Source organism: Mirounga angustirostris, unplaced genomic scaffold (genome assembly GCF_029215605.1).
Source record: "Mirounga angustirostris isolate CCGP_5_RB_7025 unplaced genomic scaffold, mMirAng1.0.hap1 SCAF_1, whole genome shotgun sequence".
NCBI lineage: Eukaryota > Metazoa > Chordata > Mammalia > Carnivora > Phocidae > Mirounga > Mirounga angustirostris.
The window spans coordinates 15,508,754-15,533,446 of record NW_026991709.1 but is presented as its reverse complement, the minus strand read 5'-3'; the positions used below and the strand labels follow the sequence as shown (position 1 = coordinate 15,533,446).

Below are 24,693 nucleotides of genomic sequence, written 5' to 3'. Positions count from 1 at the left end.
TTTGAGAGAGAGAGTGAGAGAGAGAGAGAGAGCACAAGAAGGGGGAGCGGGAGAGGGAGAAGCAGACTCCCCGCTGAGCAGGGAGCCCGATGCGGGACTCGATCCTGGGACTCCAGGATCATGACCTGAGCCGAAGGCAGTCGCTTAACCAACTGAGCCACCCAGGCACCCTGCTTATTAAAGTTTTAACTTCTATAATCTCAGCTCTTTCATCGTTGTTGACTACCGAGAAGTTATCTGTTATTTTTAGAACTCATTTAACACAGTGAGATTTCCTAATACACATTTATACCGGCTGACTGAGATCCTCCATCTTTGAAATAAAGAGCCCGTGTCTACAAAAGCAATGTGAGGTGCCATCTTGGGGCATGTTCCAGATGACCCAGTCAAGAGAACAGCTTCCGCCTGAAATAGAGAAATTTGTTCTCTTGATGGGATGGAATTAAATTTCATTATTGTTTTCCTTTCTTTCTTTTTTTTTTTTTTTAAGATTTTATTTATTTATTTGACAGAGACACAGTGAGAGAGGGAACACAAGCAGGGGGAGTGGGAGAGGGAGAAGCAGGCCTCCCGGCGGTGCAGGGAGCCCAATGCAGGACTCGATCCCGGGACTCCAGGACCATGACCTGAGCTGAAGGCAGTCGCTTAACCAACTGAGCCACCCAGGCACCCCGAGAATTTCATCTTCTACGCTTTGATTTTTTAAATCTTAAATTCAATGATCTCATTTATATATTCAAATTAATAATCTTCACTTCATCAAAATAGAATAAATAAATTACAATTTCATGGTGAAACAGTGGCAGGAAACAGTCCATATTTTCAGTGATATCCCATATACACAAGCATTTGGAAGTAATTTTCACTCCTATATAGTAAATTTATTTTGGGCCAGATCAATTAGGAACTATTTATATAGTTTAAAAGTAAGCATTAGCTCAGCAAAATTTATTAAGAGTTTGGTGGATTTTAGCTTTCTGGGTTCTGTTCAATAAGCATCTTTTAAATGCCTGCCATGTACAGGCACAGCTCTGAGGACACAAAGATAAATTGACTTTGTCCTTGTTCTAGGGAAAGGTCTTACAGTGTCTGGATGAAGCACATTAAGTGCTAACATAGAGATGTAAAGTAGCTATGGAGTTCAGTGGAGGATCATCCCCAAATACAGGTTTCGGAGAGGATCACTAGAGAAAATGATAGCCCAAGTAAACAATGAAAGGCAGTGCTTTCCAGGCTGAAAGACATATGACAAAAGGGGTGTCATAAGGCAGGTTTTAGTCCAGAAAAGAGAAGCCCATCTGTCTCACTATGTGAGAAAAGCAGGGTGAATGAAGAAAACTACAAGTAAGTGTAGTTTGTAGAGGGTGGAATACCTACTACTCGCTTATGTACACCATTCTTTATATGTGGACTTTATATGCCCACTTTATATGTGGACAATAGTTATAAAAGGGTTGTTCCATGTGAGAAATGATGAGGGCAGTGGGCAAGGAAGTTTGCAAAACATTTAGGATAGAATATGAACAGGACTTAATTAATTAGATGAGTGTTCTGAGGTGGATGGAGAAGTTTGGACAACCTGTAGAAGTCTGGTTTGAGTGACAAGTTCTATTTTACTGTAATGTTTCAACCTAGTTACCAATATGATAGATATCAGGATACTAGAGTGGGTAGATAAATACTCCCAAGTTCCCTATGCATAGGTACAAAGGAAGTGCCCATCAGAGATTGTCCTAGATTTTTTGGACCTGACCATGAGATTTATAAAAGAGATCACATTTGTGGTAGAGGTAGTTGCTGGAGAGATTTCTCTGGAGAGAGCTGTTGCCTCTCTTTGAGTCCACACTCTTCTGCCTTCAGGATGCCATTTTTGAATGCTGGTAAGTAGGATTTCAGGGGGCCATTCAGAGAAATCTGAAACAAGTTGGCTGCAGTTGGAGGAGAAGACCAATGGTTGGCTCAAACATGAGGAAGTCAAGGTAGACTATGGATTGTGGTGTGGTTCCTAGGTGACAAAAGAGGACTACTCAAGAGCTGACCAACTGAGGTGAGGGCCAACCAGGAAGTGCTGCATCACGGTCAGAGGCACTCCCAGGATACCCAAGGAAGGAATGAGTGGGTGCCAGATTTGAATCCAGAGTGCCTCAGGGGGAGTATAGTCAAGGACTAGCTACAGGGGTGAGGAAGCTCTGTACCACTGGATGTCACAGGACTGAGGAAACACCATACGCTCCCATCTAAAAGAGATCCATTGGTTGGGTCAAAGAAACATCGGGAAAGACTGCCCAACAGAAAATCATAAAGAGTCAAAGAAAATTAAAAAAAAAAAAAAAAAAAAAGACTTAGGTTTAAGAATTCCCCAGACCTGGGGCGCCTGGGTGGCTCAGTCGTTAAGCGTCTGCCTTCGGCTCAGGTCATGGTCCCAGGGTCCTGGGATTGAGCCCTGCATTGGGCTCCCTGCTCAGTGGGGAGCCTGTTTCTCCCTCTCCCACTCCCCCTGCTTGTGTTCCCTCTCTCGCTGTGTCTCTCTCTGTCAAATAAATAAAAATCTTAAAAAAAAAAAAAAAAAAAGAATTCCCCAGACCCACCTGGGGACACTAGCTTAGACTATTTGTTGATCGCAGAGAGCACAGAGCAGTTCCAACAAGTAAAAGTGTCCTCACTCTCTTTGAGCCTGGTAGGAGGTACAACACCTACTGGCTTGGTGAGGAAGGAAGGAAGGAAGGAAGGAAGGAAGGAAGGAAGGAAGGAAGGAAGGAAGGAAGGAAGGAAGGAAGGAAGGAAGGGAGAAAGAGGAGAAACCAACCACAAATCACATTCCTTCACATCTCTAGTCTTCCAGCAGACTGGAGCTCAAAGGGAAGAGAAATTTGATGTTAAATCAAGTTGGACTTCTGATTAATATTAGAATAGAACTTTAATTACTAAGTTGAGGTTCCACTTAAAGGAACTCTAGGACTGTCATTACCTTAAGTAAACACAAAAATCATGTAAAATATGCCAATTTTCACTGAATAATTTTAAGTGGACAGTGGGAACAAAACTAAATTGTTTTTATTGTCCCACTAGTTGTGTTTGTTTGGCATCCTAGTTAACGTTGTCGTTTATTGACATTGGGTTTATGTAGCAATAATAGATTTAATAGATAAAACAAGATTCTTTCTATTTGGGAATTTTCTGATGTGAGGGTGGCAGCAGGACAACCAAGTGAATTCATAGCTGTAAGAATTTAGACCTAAGGAAGAAGTCAAGAAATACTCGTATGTTTCTCTTGAGCAATTTTTTCCCCCTTTAGCTCTTTATGAATGATGATCACTTCAAAACCAAGATATTTATAATCCCTCAATAATCTTTGTGGGTTTATCTGCTTTGATCAAACCTACAGAAGGCTACCAAGATAAACTATCAGAAATACCATATTTTTGTGCCTCAAGAACAGTGACTACCAATCAATTATCAATCAAGTTTGAATTTCTCAGCTCAGCAGGCAATTTTCACCACTTGTCTCTCCACATTTACTTTAACTCATTTCTCGCCACTTCCACATGGGACCACTATTTCTGACCCCAACAGAACTCTTTATGCTTCATTTATACTTTTGCCGTTCACCATACTGGAACACTCTTTCAACCAAATTCTATTTTCAACACCCAATTCAGACACTCTTAACATGGGTTTCAGGCACACCAGGGTGTTTATAAGGCCCCTGAGATTGCAGATGAATTTGTATGCCTTTCGTGGGAACAATTAAGACAGTTTTAACATAGGGTCTGTAACCCAGAAAATAGTTAAGAACCACTGACATAATCTAAAGTATACGATTCACTTCACTGTACTCACTGTTCACTGCCCTTCCCAGAACCTGTGATTACAGAGCCTCTTCTCCATGCCTCACTGTGCTCGCTCTTGCTGCAGCTGCTCCCACTGATTGCCCCACAACCAGCTGGAAGTTACTCTGGGTCCAGAGTAACTCTGACCACAGACAGGAAGTACTTTTGCTTCCTAAGCCCCCACATTCAGCTATTATTTCTCAGACTAACCTGAGATGTGGTTTGCCGGGGTTTTCTGATAACTCTACCTGGTTGCTGGTTACCTAATGTTTTGGGTCCCTCCTGAACAATCATGCATATGCTCCATGATTGAAAGTTCCCTCATTCCCTGGCATCACTGCAGTTGGCCTTCTGTGCCATGTCTATCTCCACAGAACTCCTGACTTTCCACTGTTAGGTCCTGTCCTCGTTTTTACAACTACTGCACTTCATCTTGGGCTCCAGTAACAATAATGTCGATGCCAATAAGAACAATAGCAAGCATGCAGTGCTTACCTACACTAGGCAATATATTTAATGTTTCATATGCACTGCCTCATTTCTTCCTGACAACTGCCTTACCTGATAGACATTTTTTAGCAGGACATTCCATTTATGGTAGCTGCCCTTAATTGAGCAACCACCACATACCACACATCTTGCTAGGCTATACATAGATGTAATCCCCATGAACATATGGAATGGGTTTTTTTATCTAAAATTTTTAGAAGAGGAATCTGAGAGCAAAGATCCTCAATGACAAAGTTCACTTTGATAGCAAATTGCAATTAAATCTTGGGGTCTGTGCTCCCAGTGCCAGAGTTAAATAGGCTGGCCTATTCCTCAGATCCCTGCCTCCCTGTCCCACCAGAACCTATGGTCCTGGTAGGCAAGTCTCGCTGATCCTGGTTTTTGCCTCATTGGATTGTTTCTGGATGTGATATTCACGTACTGAGTGTGTCCTAAAGTACTTGCTTATAGGTTGCATGTGTTCTTCAGTTCCTTTGCTTGTTCATTCATTAATTTATTAGTTTATTCACTTGTTTGGCATCTACTTATTGGGTGTTCATTCTATGCGAAGTCTTACTCAAAAACTAGGGAAACAAGACTGGAAAAGCACAGCTTGGAAATAGACATGTAAGTAAATATGGTGCTCTAACAACAACTATAATGGAGGTAAGGAGCCCAAATTTATGAGTCAAGGTAAGCACACAGAAGCTAGCACTTGAGTTGAGACATAAAGGCCTTTCAGTCAGAAACAAGAGAATCTGGTAGGAGCCTAACGGCAAATTCAGGGAGCCCCAGTAGGTTCAGTAAATGCTGGGGGTTGGGGCAGGAGATGAGAGGGATGGCACAGATAAGGAACCAGATCACTGGGGAGCCTGCAGATCCTGCTGATGAGTGTAGGTTTTATCCCAGACATAGGATAGCTTCAAAGGAATCCTGCCATTACTCCCTTATGTAGAATTTATATTAGTAGATAGTAGAAGCTACATCTTCCAGTTTGGGAGAAGATAGTTTCCTGTCTTGCCAAGTTAATGTTACTTGTGTAATGGAGCCCCAGTACTCCTTGCTGGGTAGGAATTTATAATCTCCTAATACACTTGTTTAGCCTGAAACACTGAAGGATGGTTAGCTTGAAAGACTTGTCTGAAAGGCTTACTGATTCTAAATGATGTGCGAAGTTATCAGGGATTAGTGCACACACAACCATCTCTGAGCTCAGAAAGTTTACCTCCTGTGACGAATTTGATCTTCACCCCATCAATCCAATCTGCTGACTTGCTCCTTTACATGATTTCTGATTAGAGTTTGGAAATCCTTTAGAAAGTGAGAGTTACTAAAAGAAAGGACCCGGGGAAGTTTTAGGACCATGCGCCTTATTTCATGTTTCTTAATAAAACCTGATGCCTGCCAAGTTTTGTTGAATTATGTACTCCTTGAAAGAAACATCTACATTCTCTGACTTTTGCATGTTTTGGCCTGTCTCAGAATTCACTCTGTGCAATCTTTCAACAGACTGGGACACTACTCCTGGTCATCCCCATCCCATCTCTGCAGGTACCTCTATAGCCTGCCAAGAGTGACATAGAGCATCGTAACTCGGGATAAAAAAAGAGATGATCGATAAAAGTTTTTAATCCATGACCCGCCTCTCCTTTCAACCCCTAACTGTGGAGCCTGAGAATGGGGAATTTGCTCTTTGGAGTAAAAGATGGTAAAATACTTTCTTGCTTTCGATGTGGTCCCTCATCTTGGAGTTCATTCTTCCTTTAAACATCCTTCAATGTGGCTTGGTAATTTTACTTTCTTATGCAGCCTAAGTACAAGCAAAAAGGTGCTTGGGGTGCTCCAAGTGTTTGATCCTAAGCTTTCATGTGGCCTCCTGCCTCTCCTTGCACTGGCAGGAGATGAAAGGAAACCAGCTGTTTTCTTGTTAAAGATCAAGGTGATCAGGATGGCGACTCAGGACCTAGCCATGATCGCTGCAGGGAGAGCAGAGGCTGGGCAATGTTTTTCCATTAGGCACAGTATGTCAGATTTGTGTAGCCATCAGAAAGTGTTATTTCATTTCCTGCCTATTTGTGATTTCTTTGTTGCTGTTGTTGCCGGGTTTAAATTCCTGGCATCACACTCAGTAAACTGAATGAGGCTATTATTAGTATCCCAATTGTAAGAGAAGAGCTAATATCTCAGATTCTTACTATGTTTCTGTGTTGTTCTTCACACCCTTATTTTTATCCTCACAATGATACTATGACATAGAAGGTGTTATTTCCATTTTACAGAAGAGAAAATCGAGACACGAGAGTTTAAGTAACTTGTGTAGATTATATTGCTCATAAATGTTAGTGGAGCTGGGATTTAAACCCAAGCAACCATGCCAGGACTACAGTGAGATCAGAGAGGTTCCCAAGGGCACAAAATTTAAGGAAGTACTCCCTCACAGTCTCCTATAAGCTCAAACCTGAGAGTGAGTGCCTCCTTAAATCAGGTACCCAGGGTAGTCTTTGTTGCTTGCCATACCCTAGATCCAGCTTGCTCTGGAGCCTGAGTAGTGTTAAACCTCATGCATACTGCTTCTCTGGTTCTCACCCTTATGGATCAGAGGCAGCGGTCAATGGGGAAGCAGATTAAACAAACCATGAGAGGATCTGTAGGTGCTAAAGAGACCAGCAGAGATGGAGCCCAAAGTAGGATTTCTCCTTGCTCTTGGCTGGGCATTCTTCTCTTGCACTATGTCCCTCCCATTCTTCTCTTTTAATGGCTTTGTCTCAACTCAGCCTTCTCCAATACAGAGGGCAATGAAGGTATTCTTCATTTGAGAGGTAAATTTCTGCCTCCTATAGAGAAAACATTAGAGCAACAACACAGAGTACGGTGTGTACTCAGTTAAGCCTTGTTTCATTTTGTCAAGTCCAGACACACCCTGAGATGTATGTTGATGTCAAAGATAATCCAAGGATATATATCTATGAGGAATCTCAGGGTCTTAGAACAGGATTTGATGAAGAGAAGTCAAATACATCAGAGAAAAGGAAATTGTAGGGGATAGTCCAGGATCCCAGGGTAATCATGAAAAACTCACCTTCACCAAATACCCTGTACTCTTGAAAATCTTTTAGTACACTTGGTAAGTTTTGAATAGACTGGACTTTCCTGGTTTGCTGACAAATGGCAAAATAATTATTATATCATTAGGACAAAGAGGTCCTTCTATTCAGTCCTATACAACCTGATATTTAAAAAAATCACTGGAATTATGGACTGATAATGTGAGAACTATCCCTGGTACCCTGCAGTGATGGGCCAACCCACTCTTTGTCTCAATGGGGCATGGAATAAGCACCTATGAACTTATGAGCATATGTGGAGGAGAGCCAGCAGCAACTGAGACCATAGTTGAGATGAAGGGAGGTGAATGTTATGATCTGGTAGCTTTTTTGAACTTCTCATCATCACACTAGAAAGTTCCTGGTCAACAGTCTTTTATCAGTGAAATCCCAGCAGATTGGATGATGATAGTTTCTCCTCTTGTATAGATATCGTGCCAACAGAGCCATGTGGGAAGACCACACTAAATGAACAAGTCAAATCACTATGGCTAGGAAAGAACTGGGCCATGAATGAGTAGCACTTGCCTCTTTGATTAGGTTCATAAATCTGGGTCCAAGGCGCCATGGCTTGTGTCGATGACACTGTAAGGAGCTGACAGTCAGCTGGGAAGCCCGATGGGAGGCAATGGCCACCATGTACACTGCATCATACATCAGAGCTGCTTCAGTCTGTGGAAGAAAACACACACCACATCTTCAATTCCACCTTTGTTTCCCTTCCGTTACCTGCATAATCATTCTACCTGCTTCCTTATCTCCTATTTGTCTGATCGCAACAACTGTTTATTCTCCAGCTGAACAGTTTTCACTCTCTGATAGCTATTTTTCTCTAAAATAATACCTCATACTCCACAGTAAATTGGAGTGATAGCTCTGCTTTGTTTTGAGTTCTTAAAAAAAAACAACAAAACACCTCAAAAAAGACTTGGTTCAGGGAACAAACATTTTTGGAGCACTTGCTATGTTAAGCATGGTGTTAAGATCAACCACATTGAGTTAGAAGCTACTAAACCTCAACATTTCAATATCAGATTTTGTTTCTCAGGACTTATACCTATTTATACATTTATTTACTTGTTTCTCTTTGGTGGAAAGAAACAGATGCTAACAAAGCTAATAGGTAATTTCCAAATAGGGATACTTTGTTGGTCACTTCCACTTACCGGCATCAAGAAGGTTTGAGTTGTGGAATCAAATCCAACAGCACGTTGTGGAAGACCTTTTGACCACAGACCTGTGTAACTTGCGTGGAATATGCCTACTTTTGTCAGCATTTGCTTTTTGATAGAGAGTGTAAGTAGTCCTTGCTTTTGGGCATTGAGCATCTCATTCTTCCCCTCCTCATGAAATTTCTCTCATTTGCAAAATTTCACACAAAACTGCTAGCATTTTATGAAAAGTATTGCTCTATGGTTTTCTTCAAGGATAACATTGTGTAATACCTTCACATTTTAGTTGAGGATTTTCACTGGAACTTCATTTGAAATTCTCAACAATCTCCCCAAATCAACAGAACAGATAGATAAAACTACTTAGGTAGAAAAACTGACCCCCCGACAGGATATTGACTTGTGTGGGGTCCTACATATAACCGGTAATTGGTAGAGTTAAATCAAAGATCATTATGTTTGTTTGTTTGTTTTTTCCCCCAGAAATCTGTTGATTCACTCAACATTTACTATGCACTTATTGAGAGCATGTCTTAATGGAAGTGGAAAGAGAGGGTAAGGGTTACTACATCTCACACTTTAGCCATCTGTGAGTCCAGAGTTTATCCCCACTTTAAATCTATATCCTGTGCAATCTCTATCTTTGCATTTTCCATATGCATTTATAGTGACAGCAGTTTCTCAATAAGAACATGAGTTTTGTGAATGCAGAAATGTTCCACTTCATTCTTTAGTTGATAACACAGCTACTGGCCCATAAACGATATTTAAAGTTGTTTAATAAATGTTTGCTGAAGGAACTAATGTTATTTCATGCCTCAAAATAAAATACATTTTTATGAGAACTGTATAATCCCATGGTTTTAAGATGTGCTTCTAAGATAAATTGTTTCACTTATATGATTGACCTATAGAAGTTAGGTTGGTAGTGGTGGTGGTGGTGATTGTTAAAGCTTAAAAAAATGTTTTAATCATTTCCGCTCAAATCTGGTATACAATCAGTTTCATAGATGAGAAAACTGAGGCTCAGGAAAATTAGGTGATTAGGCCAAGGCCACTCTGCTAATCAGCTGCCTGGCCAGGGTTTGAACCCATGACTATCTGATTCTAGCACCCATGTTCTTCACTACTCTGCTATGCTAATTTGGTGTAATTGAAGGAGAGTAATCCATTGGCAGAATGAGACTTTTTGAAACTCAATCAATAATAATAGTGACTTTTATCAAATTCTTATTATACGTCGGGTACTTCGCTAAATACTTTGCAAACACTGTATCTTCACCATAACCTTTATTCCTTTATGGGTAAAGATATGACCAGGTTAAATGGCGTCCCCAAACTAGTGGTGGGAAGATCAAGATTCAAACCCAGGAATTTGGTGCTAGGATTTATGTTCTCAACCATGAGGCTGAGCTGCCTCTGAAGCAAATATTTGTCTGATGACTTAATAATTACAGTAATAGCTCAATTATGGTGACTGTTCATGGACAACTTACTACACACCAGGCATTATAAGCATTCTACACATGTCATCACCTTAAATTATTGAAACGATGCCTTTAAATAGGTATTGTCCCCATTTTGCCAACAGGAAAATAGAGACTTGGAGAAGGAACTTTAGGAAATAACTTTGATAACTTGCCTAACTTACTAGGCAAGTGAGAATTTCAAAGCAGGATGTAAACTTAGATTTTGGAACTCATGCCCTTAATTGCTATCCTATTGGGGCCTGGACCATTTTAGCAGTGGAATATACTTTTTTACCAAATTTGTATGTTTATTCACTAATTCACTAATTGAAAGATTTGATAGAGAAGCGTGAGGAGTGAAGTTTTGATCGAGCTTTTCCATAAACTGGGCTTAGGAAGGATTTTGACTTTCTTTGTTAAGGCTGCCTCCACACTGGGTTGGGTAATAACGTGACTCAAAACAATGGGCCTGATCAGTCCTTTTCAAATTCAAAGAAGAAAACCATTTATTCTAAAACCACGCTTCCCTTTGACATGCAATGTTTTCTTAGATGGAGGAGACATGTCTCTACTTATTTTATAGCACTAATAAACCACCCCTGAATTTCCTTCCCTTCTTAGTTCTGTGCTGGAGGCTAGCTTACTGAGCAGCAACTCTCGAGTCATTTTAGGTAAATATAAAAGAAATTGGCCTGTGTTTCAGATTTTATTTTTCTAAAGGTGTTTATGTTCACATTTTATTTATATCAAAAGCCTGGATGAAACCACATTACTCAGTGCCCCTAAGAAAATCTCTTTACCACAACATGGATCATGAAACAAGCATATGAAAAGCAGTCTCACACCATGTTTTGGTTATCAAAACAGTGGGCAATAAAGGGTTAACTCAGCAGGACTGGGGTGCTCACACTCTATGTATTCCAAAGAAAGGACTGGCTTTTGACTAGCTTCTGGGAGATAATGTCCGAAACCTTGGACTGTCCTGCCTGATCACAGTGTTTCTGTATTCTTTGGGGTAATGGGCGATGCTAGACAGTTTAACAATGTGATTTATGGTGAATGCCTATTTTTGTTCATCTGGGGCCCTGGCCCATGCTATATCAGTTTGCCCTCTGGAAAGGCTAGAGACTGAGTAAGGTCAGCGATGGGATATTCTATGCCTATGTGACTGACTGACACCAAGTCTTGGGTGAGCTTCCCTGGTTGGCAACACTTCATACATGTGGTCCCACATCACTGCTGTAGAGATTGAAGTACTGTCAATGCAGATTTCCTGGGAGAGGACCACTAATAGTTTCCACATAGTTTCTCCTGGACTTTGCCCTTTGCAACCTTTTCCTTTGCTGATTTTAATCTATATCCTTTTGCTGTAATAAACTGTCAACTAGGAGTTTAACAGCTCTTCTGATTTCTGTGAGTCCTTCTACCAAATCATCAAACCTGAATGTGGTCTTGGGGATCCCAACGCAATCCAGTGAGATGTGGCCCCTTAGGAATGAGGACTAACAGCAGGATATGGCTTTATAGACTCCTTACATTTTGCTGTCTTCCTGGTATGTAACATTGTTGGAAAAAACTGGAGGAGATTGGAGTTCTGAAGGAAGAACTTAGTCTTTGTGGAGCAAATGGGCAAAAAGTATAGATTTCCCATCTTCTCTGGAAATTCAGAAATATTCACTAACCTGATATGGATAGACAAGGCAGTTCTCTAAAAGAGAAGCTTTCCCAAATAACACCCTTCCCCGTCATTTCCTAAATTTACTCTCTCACTGATTCCTCTATTAAAATCCTAATATCTCACCACAGCATAGTGCTAGCAGGAATTTGTCTCTTAGTATGAATTAGCTAGTTTCCTTTGTGCGGGTGGATGCTGCCGGGGAGCCAAAGTGGTGGGAGAGGCAGTGAACATCCTGAGCATCCAGAATGCTGGCAAGAGCAACCCACAAGTAAACTGGGGTTTGAAAATGGTCTGGGGAAGGTAGCAAAGATATAATCAAGTACTCACAATCTAGAAATTCAGTAATTAGGGCAGCAACTCTAGAAAATCCAGTGAAACGTGGCACAAAGGTTGGCATATTATAATTTCAATATGCATTTTTCAGCTTTTGAGAGACACAGTGAGAAATTGGGAAAAGAGGACCATATGTGGAGTTGGAAAGCACACCTGGGTGATTCCCCTGGTCACACAAGGTCACACAGGTCCCCGGCAAGGAGCTATCTTGGGCTACATGCACAAGCCAAGAAATACGTCTCTTGTAAACAAGTAAGGATTCTGCCTCTGCATTTTAGAATGTCTTTTGTTCCTTTATTCACTACAAACTGGTGTAGAAGCAGGTACCATCCAGGAAAATTCAATTCTATGTCCTGTAGGTTTTGTATATATTATCTAATTTAATCTGTAAAGTAACACTGTAAAGGATTATTACACAGATTTACAGATAAGCAAGCGGCTCAGAGAAGCTACATAACCTAGTCAAGTCATTTATCTATTCAGGGGACATAGCCAGGACTTAGTCTAGGCTTTCCTCATCTGCAAGATCTTGCTTTTTCCACAGAATTCCACAGCCTGTTGTCTTTCATCACGGGATCAGCAGTGGACACTCAGGTGGACACTCAAAGGTGCCTCCCTCTTGGATCATGATTATAGGAAATGCTCACATGTAACATAAGGCTACTGACTGAACTTGATGCTGTGAAGGCATTTGAAGAACCGGGAAGGCCAATGACAGATCAAAGTTGTGTTGTTTCTATGATTCCCGTGCACTATTTGAATCACACACAATTTTTGCTCACAATCAGAGAGGAATCCACCTAAAAATGGGCCACTCCATTATCCCAGTCTATCCAAAAGCCAGTAGATTGAATCAGGCCAAGTGCTAAGAGAAATTTAAATGTAGTGAAAAGAAATGAAGTAGATTTTGTAAAATTACTCCAAGCTTCTATTGAGTTAACACTTCAGTTGATAAAACACTTTCTTTTTTTAATCTCAGGATATTGTAAATAACGAGTTTCACTCTTTTTGAACTCTATTGACTCAGTACCAGGTTTCTTAATTAACACAATTTTGACCCTATTTTTAAAGTCAATATTTTTTTTCATTAATTAGATCTATGCATCTTAAGTCTGGAGTCAAAATTTTTCAGCTTGGACATGATTTTCAGATTTGGATATGTTTTGACATATATAATATTACTTGAAGATATTATTAGTGTGTGATGTTCTAAGAAATTTTTAATAGTTAAAAATATGAAAGAGGAAATTAGATAAGTAGGTGGAAGTAAAAACACATGGGTATTTTTAAACATATTTTAAAAAATTTCTAAATTATATATTCATACAAGCATCTGTATATGTATGTAGCACATATAACTATAAAAGGCAACAGGAAAATTCGCCTTGGAGTGTAGTGGTATATAATGCATATGATTTCAGAGAACACAACTCTATTCTAGTAATGGCATTACTTAAATATAAATAGCTGTTAGTCTACTTCAGGATAATCTTTATCTTCACTACGCATGCCTATTTTTTATTTATAGGAACTCTCTTTGGACTTTTACAGACTTATTTCAGGGCTATATGAATGTTTTTCATGTAACATCTTGGTCTTAGCAGAAGCTCAATTCCTATTTATTTAGCATTAGTTCCCTTATTAGATACATATTTATTGAAAGCCTGCTTTGTGCCGGGGCTTTTCTAGTGCTGGGGATAAAACAGATCACAAAAAGACAAAGCCTCTGTCCTCATGGAGTTTATGTTCTTGTAGGGGAAGGCACGAAGCAAACAAATCGAAATATAGCATATGAGGTCATAGGGCTACAGGGTGAAGGAAGACAGGCCATGGGAGAGAGAATAACAGGCCTCTCTGCTGAAATGCATTTAAACAAATGGGAACAGGGGAGGGTTTTGGGCAGTGAGAACCACAAATGCTACAGACACAAGAAAGAGTGAGCCATGAGATCTGAGGAATACAGACCCCGTGGAACTGAAACCACGGGGCTTTTCATCAGGAAGGTAGGGAAGAAAATGGTTTGAGTACAGAGGCAACCTGAGAACAAAGATTTGTTAGATCTGGGCCCTGGCTTGGGGACACGGCATGTGCTCTCTTGACTCAGAGATTAGTCCACTGGATACTTTTAAACCTACCCTTTAAACTCGCTATAACTCAGTTTCCACATCCCCAAATTGGCCGCCTTTACTAGAAGCCAAAAGGAAACCGTGAACTGCAAAATGGCCTCTTCGAGTAAATAAAGGTCAATATTACTTCATGGGATCAATTTCAAACTATATATTTTTTCTTTTTATTGTGTCTTTATGAGATGATGGATGCTAACTCAACTTATTGCAATTATCATTTCATAATATATGTAAGTCAATCTGTTATGCTGTGTACCTTAAACTTATACAATGAAGTACATCAATTCTATCTCAGTAAAACTGGGGGAAGACCAATCTGCATGGGATCCGACTTCGAGTGGGTGCTGTGTTCTACCATTTTTTTTGACTAGTATAGATATGACCTGATATATCTACTCTCCCCACATTTAGTGCCCTGGTGAGCCCTTCTCTTCTGCTCTGATAAATCTCCATTTCCTTTTTTATAGTTTATAATAACAACAACAAGAGCAACAACAAAGACTAGAAATCCTTTTCTTAGGTGAGATGACAGTAGTAAACTTTAGGCAAAACGGGACCTCTTCCATCCATCGGGACTTGGCTCCACCATGCTTTCTGCCCATGGGACTGCCATTTGTCCAGGCCACTGGCAGCAGTCCTGGGGGAGTAGCAGAACCCCATGCCTGGCCTGAGTTGGTGTGACTTGCGTGGCTCTATCCTTGTTCAATGATTTTCCTCATCTCAGTCAATATGTACAAACTGTCCTGTCAGCTAAGTATAATTGAATGTAATAGATGCTTTTTTTGGTAAATTAAGCCATTCTTGTGATGAATATTTAATGTTTGGCATGAGTCCACATGCTGTGTTAACAGATCCAAACTGTAACTTTTTTAGTGGTATATACCAAGGACAGGTAACAATTATTGGAGATCTCAGCCTGTGGTAGAAATCTCACTGGGAGGCAAGGTAGGTGGACAGAGGGTTTGAGCCATATTTGAACTCACTGGAATTACAAATCCAAGAGGAAGAAGAGAGAAACAGGTGTATTAGCATACCTCTCTGTCTCTGACTCTTTTTTTCTCTCTCTCTAGCTTGCCCCCTTCCTTTTTAGAAGGTCTAGTATTTCCCTAGATATTCTTTACTTGCTCCTATTCAAAGCAATGTTTCAAATCACCCAAGGCTCATTTGTATCAAAATGCTTTCCATCATTAATCTCTCAGAATACTTTGTATTCTTTAAGAGTTATTTCAGGTTTGAAAAATAGTCAGGGAGGGGTGCCTGGGTGGCACAGTCGTTAAGCGTCTGCCTTCAGCTCAGCTCATGATCCCAGGGTCCTGGGATCGAGCCCCGCATCAGGCTCCCTGCTCCTCGGGAAGCCTGCTTCTCCCTCTCCTGCTACCCCTGCTTGTGTTCCCTCTCTGGCTGTCTTTCTCTCTGTCAAATAAATAAAACCTTTAAGAAAAAAAAAAGAAAAACAGTCAGGGAGCTTGAACATGGAATCATCCAGAACCACTTAATTCATTCATTTATTTTTTTCTATTCATTTGTTTCTCATAAAAAATGGTGGAAAAAGAAAAGAAATCCCAAGTTCATTTCTCTGCAAGATGATCAGTTATCGGTAAATTGCATCTTAAAAGCAAGAGTGCTTCTCCGAGGATGGGAACAGAGAATGAAATACTTTGCCAATTTCAAATGCTATTACCTGCCCACATTCCCAGTATCTTTCCCTTTAGATGACACGATTCCTACATAGAAAGCTTTTAAAAAAAATTTCCTGCTCTTTTCTTCATCATGCAGGGAGCTTCATTAGAGAAATAAAGCTAGGGTAGGTGCGTTTGACAACAAAAGACAACTGATGTTAGTGAGAAGCTCTCTGATGAGGCAGTTTGCAATTTATCTGTTCAGCAGAGTACCTCTCCCCTGTCAGGAGGTGGGCCTGGCATCCGCTTTGAGAGGAACACATGGCTGGTGTGAATTACTGTCAATGTCTGCAAAGGTGTTCCTGTGCATATCCAGGCAGGAAGAATGTGAACACACCAACAGTATGTGAATCTGGCGTTTTTCCACGTGTGCACCGCTCGCTGAGATGCGGCAGAAATGAGGAAGGCAAACTGGTTCTGCATCACTTTTGTAGGCAGCTTGCTCCTCTTCTCCTTGCCCCCCTTCCCAAGGCCACATTCCCAGGCCTAAAACTCTCTCCACTCAGCCTTGCTTTGGTTTCTTATTTGTCTCCATTTGGCTGACAGTGATGGCTACTCCTGTTAACTTTTTTTTTTTTTTGGTCAAAGGCACGTACAGTCAGAAAGCTGAAAGCAGCAGTTTTTGATAGTAACCCTGCATAGGCTTTCAAATTACCTAAAAAGTTTACTCCTTCTTTTTTCATTCAAGTCAAGGCACAGGTTATAATACTTTCACTCACACTATAGAAGTCATATGAGATTCTTAACCTAACCCCTAAAGGAATGCAAACATCATCTCAAATGATTTTATTTTAAGACTACTTACTGTCATCATGCCATCCAAGAGGCCAGTCTCCGGCCTGGGGGGGGCCTGCAGTCTCTCCATGGACCACTTCTCAATGATGGAGGACACGTGAGGGTTGTCAATATTAAGCAGCCGAAACCCAGTCATGTTTACACCACTGTACCTATAGAGTTCCAGATCTAAAGCAAATAAGTCCTGCACAGTATTAAAAATGACAAAAGAAGAAAGAGTTAACATTTTCAATGTTCTTTATGCAAAACAGAATAATGATTGCAGAAGCAACAGGTAGATTAAAACTAAAATAGCTGTCTTCTCACTGCTTCATGAAAGAACATTTCCCATTGTTCTTCCCTTGCACGCTGCCTGAGAAACTCTAAGAGTGAGCAGTTTTCATTTGCCTCTATTTTTTGCAATACTATCAGAATTTGGATAAATCAGGAAGAGGAATTTGGCTGTTAATAATTAGTATGCCCTTGGGCACAGGTTACAATATTCTGAGAAGTTAGAGTTCTGTTTCTAGAATATAGCGTTTGGGGAGTTGGAAGGAATCTCTGTGTGCATTTGGTCCAATGCTTTTATCTTACAGATGAAGACTCTGAAGTTCTGAGTGGTGATGTGACCAGTCCAAGGATGACCCAATTGTCAGTGGCAGTACTGCTCTTCTCCATCACTTCTTGCTGCCTCAGATCTTGTAAAGGAGATGAAATTTGAACTTGCATATGCATGTGATAGGAAGATCACTTCCAGCAGGAAAAAAATACCATTTCCTGGCTCATTGACCCGTGCCCCATACAATGAGGGCATGAAGAACGTTCACTGGATGCAAGCTCTGAGTAAGAAGTGAAGGGTTCTCTTCAGAGAATAAACTGGAGCATAGGGTTGTGTGAACACGAGTATCATAACAGTAGAACTAATTCCCTTTCAGACAATGTTTCAGGAAGAAAAGTTTAACCCACTCGTGTTTTCCATTACAGATGAGGCTGAGTGTAATCCAGAGGTTTATGTTGATGCATATTTATTTTGTTAAAGATTTTATTTACTTATTTATTTATTTTTATTTGACAGAGAGAGCATGAGCGGTGGGGGTGGAGGGGAGGGACAGAGGGAGAGAGAGAGAAGCAGACTCCCCGCTGAGCAGAGAGCCTGACTAGGACCCTGGGATCATGACCTGAGCTGAAGGCAGATGCTTAACCGACTTGCCCTTGTTGATTCATATTTAAAATGATATAAAATGTCAACTTTCTTCTTGTGAAGAAAGGTTTGACTCTAACATATGTCATTAAAAATATCTCACATTTAGAATAAACCAAACTTTCATAACATTTAACAGGAAAAAAGAAGAGAAAAACTTCCATAAAAATTTCCTAACAGTGTAACTCTTTTATGGAAGTGCAATGCAAGTTAGTATATGATCAGTGATGGCCGTGGTTCCTAAGGAGAAGTAGCTTCAGAAACACCTCATGATCTGTATTTGCAGAAGATACGCACAGATTTGTTCTTTTGAATAATTCTTTACACTGCTATCCTTTCCCAAGATAATGTTGGATTCGACTGTAGAGCTTTAGGAGGGCAGATCTGTGCTTCTGGCTCAGTATCAGAAAAGGAGTACTGCCTTCTCAAGTGTTATATTTTCCCCCCTCGTACTACATAACTTTCTTTCTTCTTTAAGTTTTATCAATGCTCATGGGCAAGAATGGTAAAAATATAAAAAGCAAAACATGGCAGAATGCAGATAAAACCAAAGGAAAATGCTTAACGAAGTAAATTTAAAGAATAAGACCCTAAAAAGAATGATTTCCTTTAACATGCTCAATGAATGGAAGGAAAACTACTCAAACTACAAGAAGTCAGAAAATTCCAGGATACATATGGTATCCCTCATGGACTCCACAGTACACAATGCGGTGTGTTAAAATGAATACTATACACAGGTGCAAAATTAGGTTGACCTACAAACTGAGGTTCCTATGCAATATAGAATATGGAAAGTCCAGGGTCCGATTTTTAACATCTGCTTGTCAGTGAAGAACGAAAAAAGAAGACTGTGAGGGCAAGTTGTTTGTTCCCAAATTGTCTCCTTGAAGACCAGACTTTTCAGGTTTCATTGCTCAAATTCTTTCTCAAATTTCAACAAAACCAGCTCTTAGGAGTGTGCACAGCCAGGGATGATAGAAAGTTCTGAGGCAGGTGTCCATGCTGCCTTGAGCAGAACCCAGGTGTTCATGGTGATGGGGGAAGGGCTTTAGTTGTGACCTGACTAAGATGCTTTGGAGTTCTCAAGGGTTTCTTCAACTGTTCTGACAGAAGCTCTAATTAGGATGTCAATGATGGGAGGGACGATCATGGAAACTTTAGTTCAAGGTTTTCTGCCCTGCATCCCACTCCCTTGCCCCAAGCTCTGGAACAGTGATGATTTTGGCACCTGCCCCAGTACATTGGTCTCACGATGTCCACTGTATCCTCATGCTTCCTGAGATACTTGAGTGAGGAGTGGAATTCACTGCTTCCATCAATAGTATGTATTCAAGGACAGCTGCCTGCTTCCCGTCCCAAATTCTTTTATTTCCCTTACTCACCAGCTTACCTTGCCAGTTTCATTTGGTAAAATGTTACTCTTAGGAAATTTCCCAGAACCTGGGTAGGTTTCACTGGACACACTGTTACAGATTAACAAAGAAAATTGGTTTTGTGTTTTCTTCTCCTGTGAGAAAGTGGAGTGTGTGCGCGCACGTGTGTGTGTGTGTGTGTGATTTTTAAAATTGAATGAGAGCTATCACATCATTTTGATGTGTTAAATGCCCTGAATCATTCTCCCTTGATATGATAATCTCAAAATTTAGGATGTTATGGTTTCTTTTGAATTTCTTAGGCTCAGAACCATGATTTTTTTTTTTTTTTTTTTTTTAATGGTGAAAAATGTTCGCTGTGCAAAGCATCTCCCATGCTCCTTTTCTTGATGATCTTCAAAACACCTGGTCGGTGACCCCTGGCTAACCTAGCTATCTACTGGACACAAGCAAGTAAATCACAAAGGATCAAAAAAGCCAAGATACACTTTAGTGTGCCTTCTAATGTATGTAGAAAATGTAGATGATTCTTCTTTTTGACTAGTTTGCACTTTGACAGTTCCTATTTAATGAAAGTATCATTTTAATCCCTTTCCAGATGCACATGCACTGATGCTAGTTGAAAAAAGAAAAGAAAGAAAGAACCTGCTGTTCAGCATTTCTGGATTTACAGGATTCTTAGGAAAGTGAGATAATTCTCCATGACACTATCCTGCCTCTGACACTGGTGGGGCTGATTTTTGAAATAACTGGAGACGTTTCCTATAACATAGAATTCATTTCCACCTGAAGTGCTTACCAGGGTTGTGAAAAAGTAGTGATAGTACTCAGTCATCATGCCCATGAACAGAATCTGCAAAAGAGAAATAAGGGGAAAGACTCAGAAACAGAATTATAATAAGAAATAGATCATTAGCTAGGAAATTGCAATAGCTTGAGGACATAGAGCAGGAAGGGGCTTTGGAAATCCACAGATTCAGCAGATCAGAAACCTGAGACAGATCAGTGGCTGATGGGGAGCTGATGTGGGCTGATGAGGATCCAGGCCATTAACCTCCATCCAGTGTTCTTTCATTAGATGATCTTTTTCATATGTTCGATCTTCATTGAAATGGTAGGTCTAATTTAAATGTAAAAAAATTAAAAATAGCTTATGCGCCAACAAATTTAATATTTGGATCCGACCTTAATAACAGTGTTTTGCTGTCCTTATTGACTAAGTGTCTGAGTAACCCTATGCTTAGATAGATATTTTATTGATCTCCTTAGCTTTAATACTTATCATACTGCCTCAGAGAAGAACTCATTAAATGCTGAATTGCAATACTGGTATGTAGATATATTTAAAAGAGGTTTTATACATATGCATATCTCTGAAGCCTTTCTCTCTACTGCTTTCCCATCTTATCCCACAGTATGAGTAGGGGAAAAGAGGATTTGTTTATAGATAGAAGGATGGGGACTCTTCTTGTACAAATGTCACACTGTGTCTTAATTTTGAACCTCAGTTACCTCTTGGGATCTTGACAGTTCCAGACATTCTGTGTGTATTGTTTTTACCTGGTAGGGAAGGGGGAAAAGGAGTGAAGAGAAAGGACAACGGTTCTAGGTAGAGTAAGTTTATTAAAATGTGATCTTACTTTTAGATTCCTGGAAATGGTGTCCACTGAGAAGAAACAGTTGCAAATGATTTGGAGATAAGGAAAGGTTTCTGTATCTTCTAAATCAAGGGTATCACCTTCCTTGGGTGGGGGGAGGTCAGCAAAGGACTATTTGGGTGCCATTTCTCGGTATTTGTATAGAAATAAACAGAGAAGTCTCAGAAATAAAATTTCCAAGGCAGTTTTCCCCACAACTCTGATAAACTCTGAATGCAAATGAGAATCCCCTCTGGAAGTTTTAGATTTTTTTTTTTTTTTTAATTTATTTGAGAGAGAGAGAATGAGAGACAGAGAGCATGAGAGAGAGGAGGGTCAGAGGGAGAAGCAGACTCCCCGCCGAGCAGGAAGCCCGATGCGGGACTCGATCCCGGGACTCCAGGATCATGACCTGAGCCGAAGGCAGTCGCCTAACCAACTGAGCCACCCAGGCGCCCCTGGAAGTTTTAAAATCAGATATTCTTCGACTCCATCACAGAGACATCCTGAACTGGAATTCCTCAGAGAAGAGCCTGGGTTTCTGTATTTCACAGCAGTGGTTGAGAAACACACTCCGTGGAAAACATGTCCACTCACACCAAAGAACAGGCTTTCACAACTTCAACTGAAGAGATGGATTGAAAGGTCTCAGGAAAGACAACAGCGTGTTATCAGAGGTCCTAGAAAGTGCCTAAGATATGTAAACTCGAATGATTTTGCGTGAGAAGGAATACAGAATGAAGAGGGTATTCCATGACAGCACAGGACACACCAATCCTGCACTTCTTTTGCCCTCTCTGCTAATGTGGAGACCAGAGGAATTTTAAAAAGGGTAGAATTGCTTTAGGGCCATCAATAATGTTTAAAGCCATGCATAGTGAGGTCTTGTTAGCTGGTCTCTTATATCATTGGAGCATAAGGAGCTAACCTGCTGGGGTCAGTCAGGAATCCAATTTTTCACTTTAGTCATTAGATAGTGTAATTGCAGTCAAGACTACCTCTTCAGAGAGGACTGGGCAAATTTTATGTCAAGATAGAGGGCTAGACACTAAGATTTAAAATATTGTTTCTGAAACTGAAAAAGAAACAAAAAGGCACCTGAATTTTTAGCTTTTCACTTGGGCTGACTTTTCTTTTAAAATTTGGTTATGGAGCCATTTGGGCACCAGTTGAGGGCATAGGCTTCTCCCCCGCTTTTTAAGCAACCATTCAACTAATCCTTCTTATTATTTTTTAACTCCTGGAGGCAAATATTCGTTCAATATACGAATCAACGTATATTGATTCGTATCAGTTCAATACGAATTGTGTAATGTTATTGAAAGGGCTGGATTTTTTACTGTCTATCAATCTAAGTCAATGATATGAGGTCAAGGGTTATTTAATAAGAATAATTCTGGTAAGAAACAACCATTATTAAAAGAACATATTAGTGGGGGCGCCTGCGTGGCTCCGTCGTTAAGCGTCTGCCTTCGGCTCAGGTCATAGTCCCAGGGTCCTGTTATCGAGCCCCACATCGGGCTCCCTGCTCCGCGGGAAGCCTGCTTTGATATACCTCTTATTTAATGTTAGAAAAAAGTTATGAAGATGCAGTGAATATTCAGCTAACAGGTCTACTTTTATTGCAGAAAGAACCCTTGGGTCCTCTGAGTATGCCTTTCATTTAGCACACTAGAAAAATCTCTGTTCTTGACTTTCCTGCCTGGTGCCTGGGTCAGTGCCTCCTGGTTCTTCCCTTGAATATCTTAGAAATGGTAATTAAGAAATAGGTAGAGTCCAGCAACCCTCAGTTTTTTTCCTGAGATTAAGAATTCCTCAAAAACTAATGATGTAATGTATGGTGATTAACATAACAATAAAGAAAGAAAGAAAGAAACGGGTAGAGTCATGAATCATTCACCTGCCACCTTTGTGGATTCTCTAGGACACAGGTGAATGAAAAGCTTCTGCGTAAGAATAAAGCCAGTAGTGATGATTTGAAAACAACTGTCCGTGTGAGAGTCTGTGGACTGGTTGGGGCCAGCATCTCTGTTGTTTAATAGTAGTATATTTTATAAATGAAAGTACTGCATTCACATGACGATTTTCTCTCTGCACGTTGGTATTTCAACTAAAAGTCATTAGGGATTAAGAAAATGTCACATCAAGATAAATGTCCGTTTTTCAAATAAAAAAGTATAGTCATGATATGGGGAGTTTTCTGATCTTTGCAAAACTGACTTTTTCCTTAGAAAAACTACCTTCTTTGAATTTTGATAGTGTACTTGTCTGCCAGACTAAGCGGGAGGTGCTGACCCAGGCAATGTATACTTTACCAAGGCAGTCTTGCTAGAAACTAGCTCTGACTATCTTTAAATCATTTTTTAATAGCACAAAACACATCACATCACACACACCAATGCGTAGTAAGTGGGGCCATCAATACTATTCATATTGATGGGATATTATCCTTCATTGCTTCCACTAATATGTTCTTTTAAGATTTTTTTTTTTTTTCTTATTTGACAGAGAGAGATACAGTGAGAGAGGGAACACAAGCAGGGGGGAGTGGGAGAGGGAGAAGCAGGCTTCCCGCAGAGCAGGGAACCCGATGCGGGGCTCGATCCCAGGACGCTGGGACTATGACCTGAGCCGAAGGCAGACACTTAACGACGGAGCCACGCAGGCGCCCCCACTAATATGTTCTTTTAATAATGGTTGTTTCTTACCAGAATTATTCTTATTAAATAACCCTTGACCTCATATCATTGACTTAGATTGATAGACAGTAAAAAATCTAGCCCTTTCAATAACATTACATATCTATAAGAGGGATAATACTGAGTATCTACTACTCTTCTTGATTTTAGAAGACCCATAGTTTAGACATAATTTGTACCATTGCCAATTTCCCAGCTGGAAGGACAAATGGCAGGATTGCATTTCCTGCCCCCTTGTGTTTGGGTGGGGCCATGTGCTGGTTTTGGCCAAGGAGGAAGGAAAGATACTGACATAGGGCCATCCTCTAGAGATTTCACCCTGATAGATGACTAATGAGGTTATGAGGGCCGTAGCAAGCTGTTTTTGTTCTGAATAGATACAGTTTTCTGTTTCATGAGTATTGCAAAGCATGTAAATGCTCTTTTTATGACTTTGTTTTGAATGCTGGAGAGTTGAAGGTGAAAATTGTGGGTTTTCCTTTAGCAACAAGAATACAAGGTATATATTCTATGTGTGCCAATGCCATTCAGCTTTGTTTTTCTTATCTAATTTCCCCCCTTCTTTCCAACTCCTCTCCTTTTTTTAAAAAAAGTATTTATCACTTTGTTTCAAGTGTATTTTCTAGGCTGAGTTAATTCCTTGTGTAATAAATATATAGCACATAATAAATAATCATGGTTAGGAGAAGCTGAGAGATCTTTTTCTCATAAAGAAGGATGAACTGTTCAGATCTCATGTAGCTGGGCTGGGTTAGAGTAGCAAAAAAGGCCTCTAATAAAATAATATTCAGTGTTAATCATACTCTATGTTCCTGCAGAATCGATTATAAGAACTCAAAAGAGACTGTGATGGTTAATTTTATGTGTTAACTTGACCAAGCCAATAAGTGCCCAGATTAAACATTATTTCTGGATGTGTCTGTGAGGGTGTTTCCAGATGAGATAAACATTTGAATTGGTAACTCAGCAAAGCAGATGACCCCCCAGTGTGGTGGGCATCATCCAGTCCACTGAGACCCTGAATAGAACAGAAATGCAAAGGAAGGAGGAATGCATCCTTTTTCTTCCTGCCTGACTGCCTGAGCTGGAACTTTGCGTTTCTCCTACTCTTGGACTAAGATTTTCA

At 40.3% G+C, this 24,693-nt stretch overlaps 1 protein-coding gene across 9 annotated transcripts in view; it reads right to left on the bottom strand.

Annotated features, from left to right (window-relative positions):
* The window catches only part of GRIK1 (glutamate ionotropic receptor kainate type subunit 1), a 382,316-nt gene that overhangs the window by 89,492 nt on the left and 268,131 nt on the right, over positions 1-24,693 (bottom strand). For all 9 annotated transcript variants that reach the window (XM_045863608.1, XM_045863610.1, XM_045863609.1 and 6 more), the window contains 3 exons: positions 20,031-20,084; positions 16,686-16,859; positions 7,952-8,095 (listed from right to left, as the gene is read on the bottom strand). In XM_045863608.1, the coding sequence (XP_045719564.1) occupies positions 7,952-8,095; positions 16,686-16,859; positions 20,031-20,084 (372 nt within the window). The remainder of the gene's footprint in view (positions 1-7,951; positions 8,096-16,685; positions 16,860-20,030; positions 20,085-24,693) is intronic.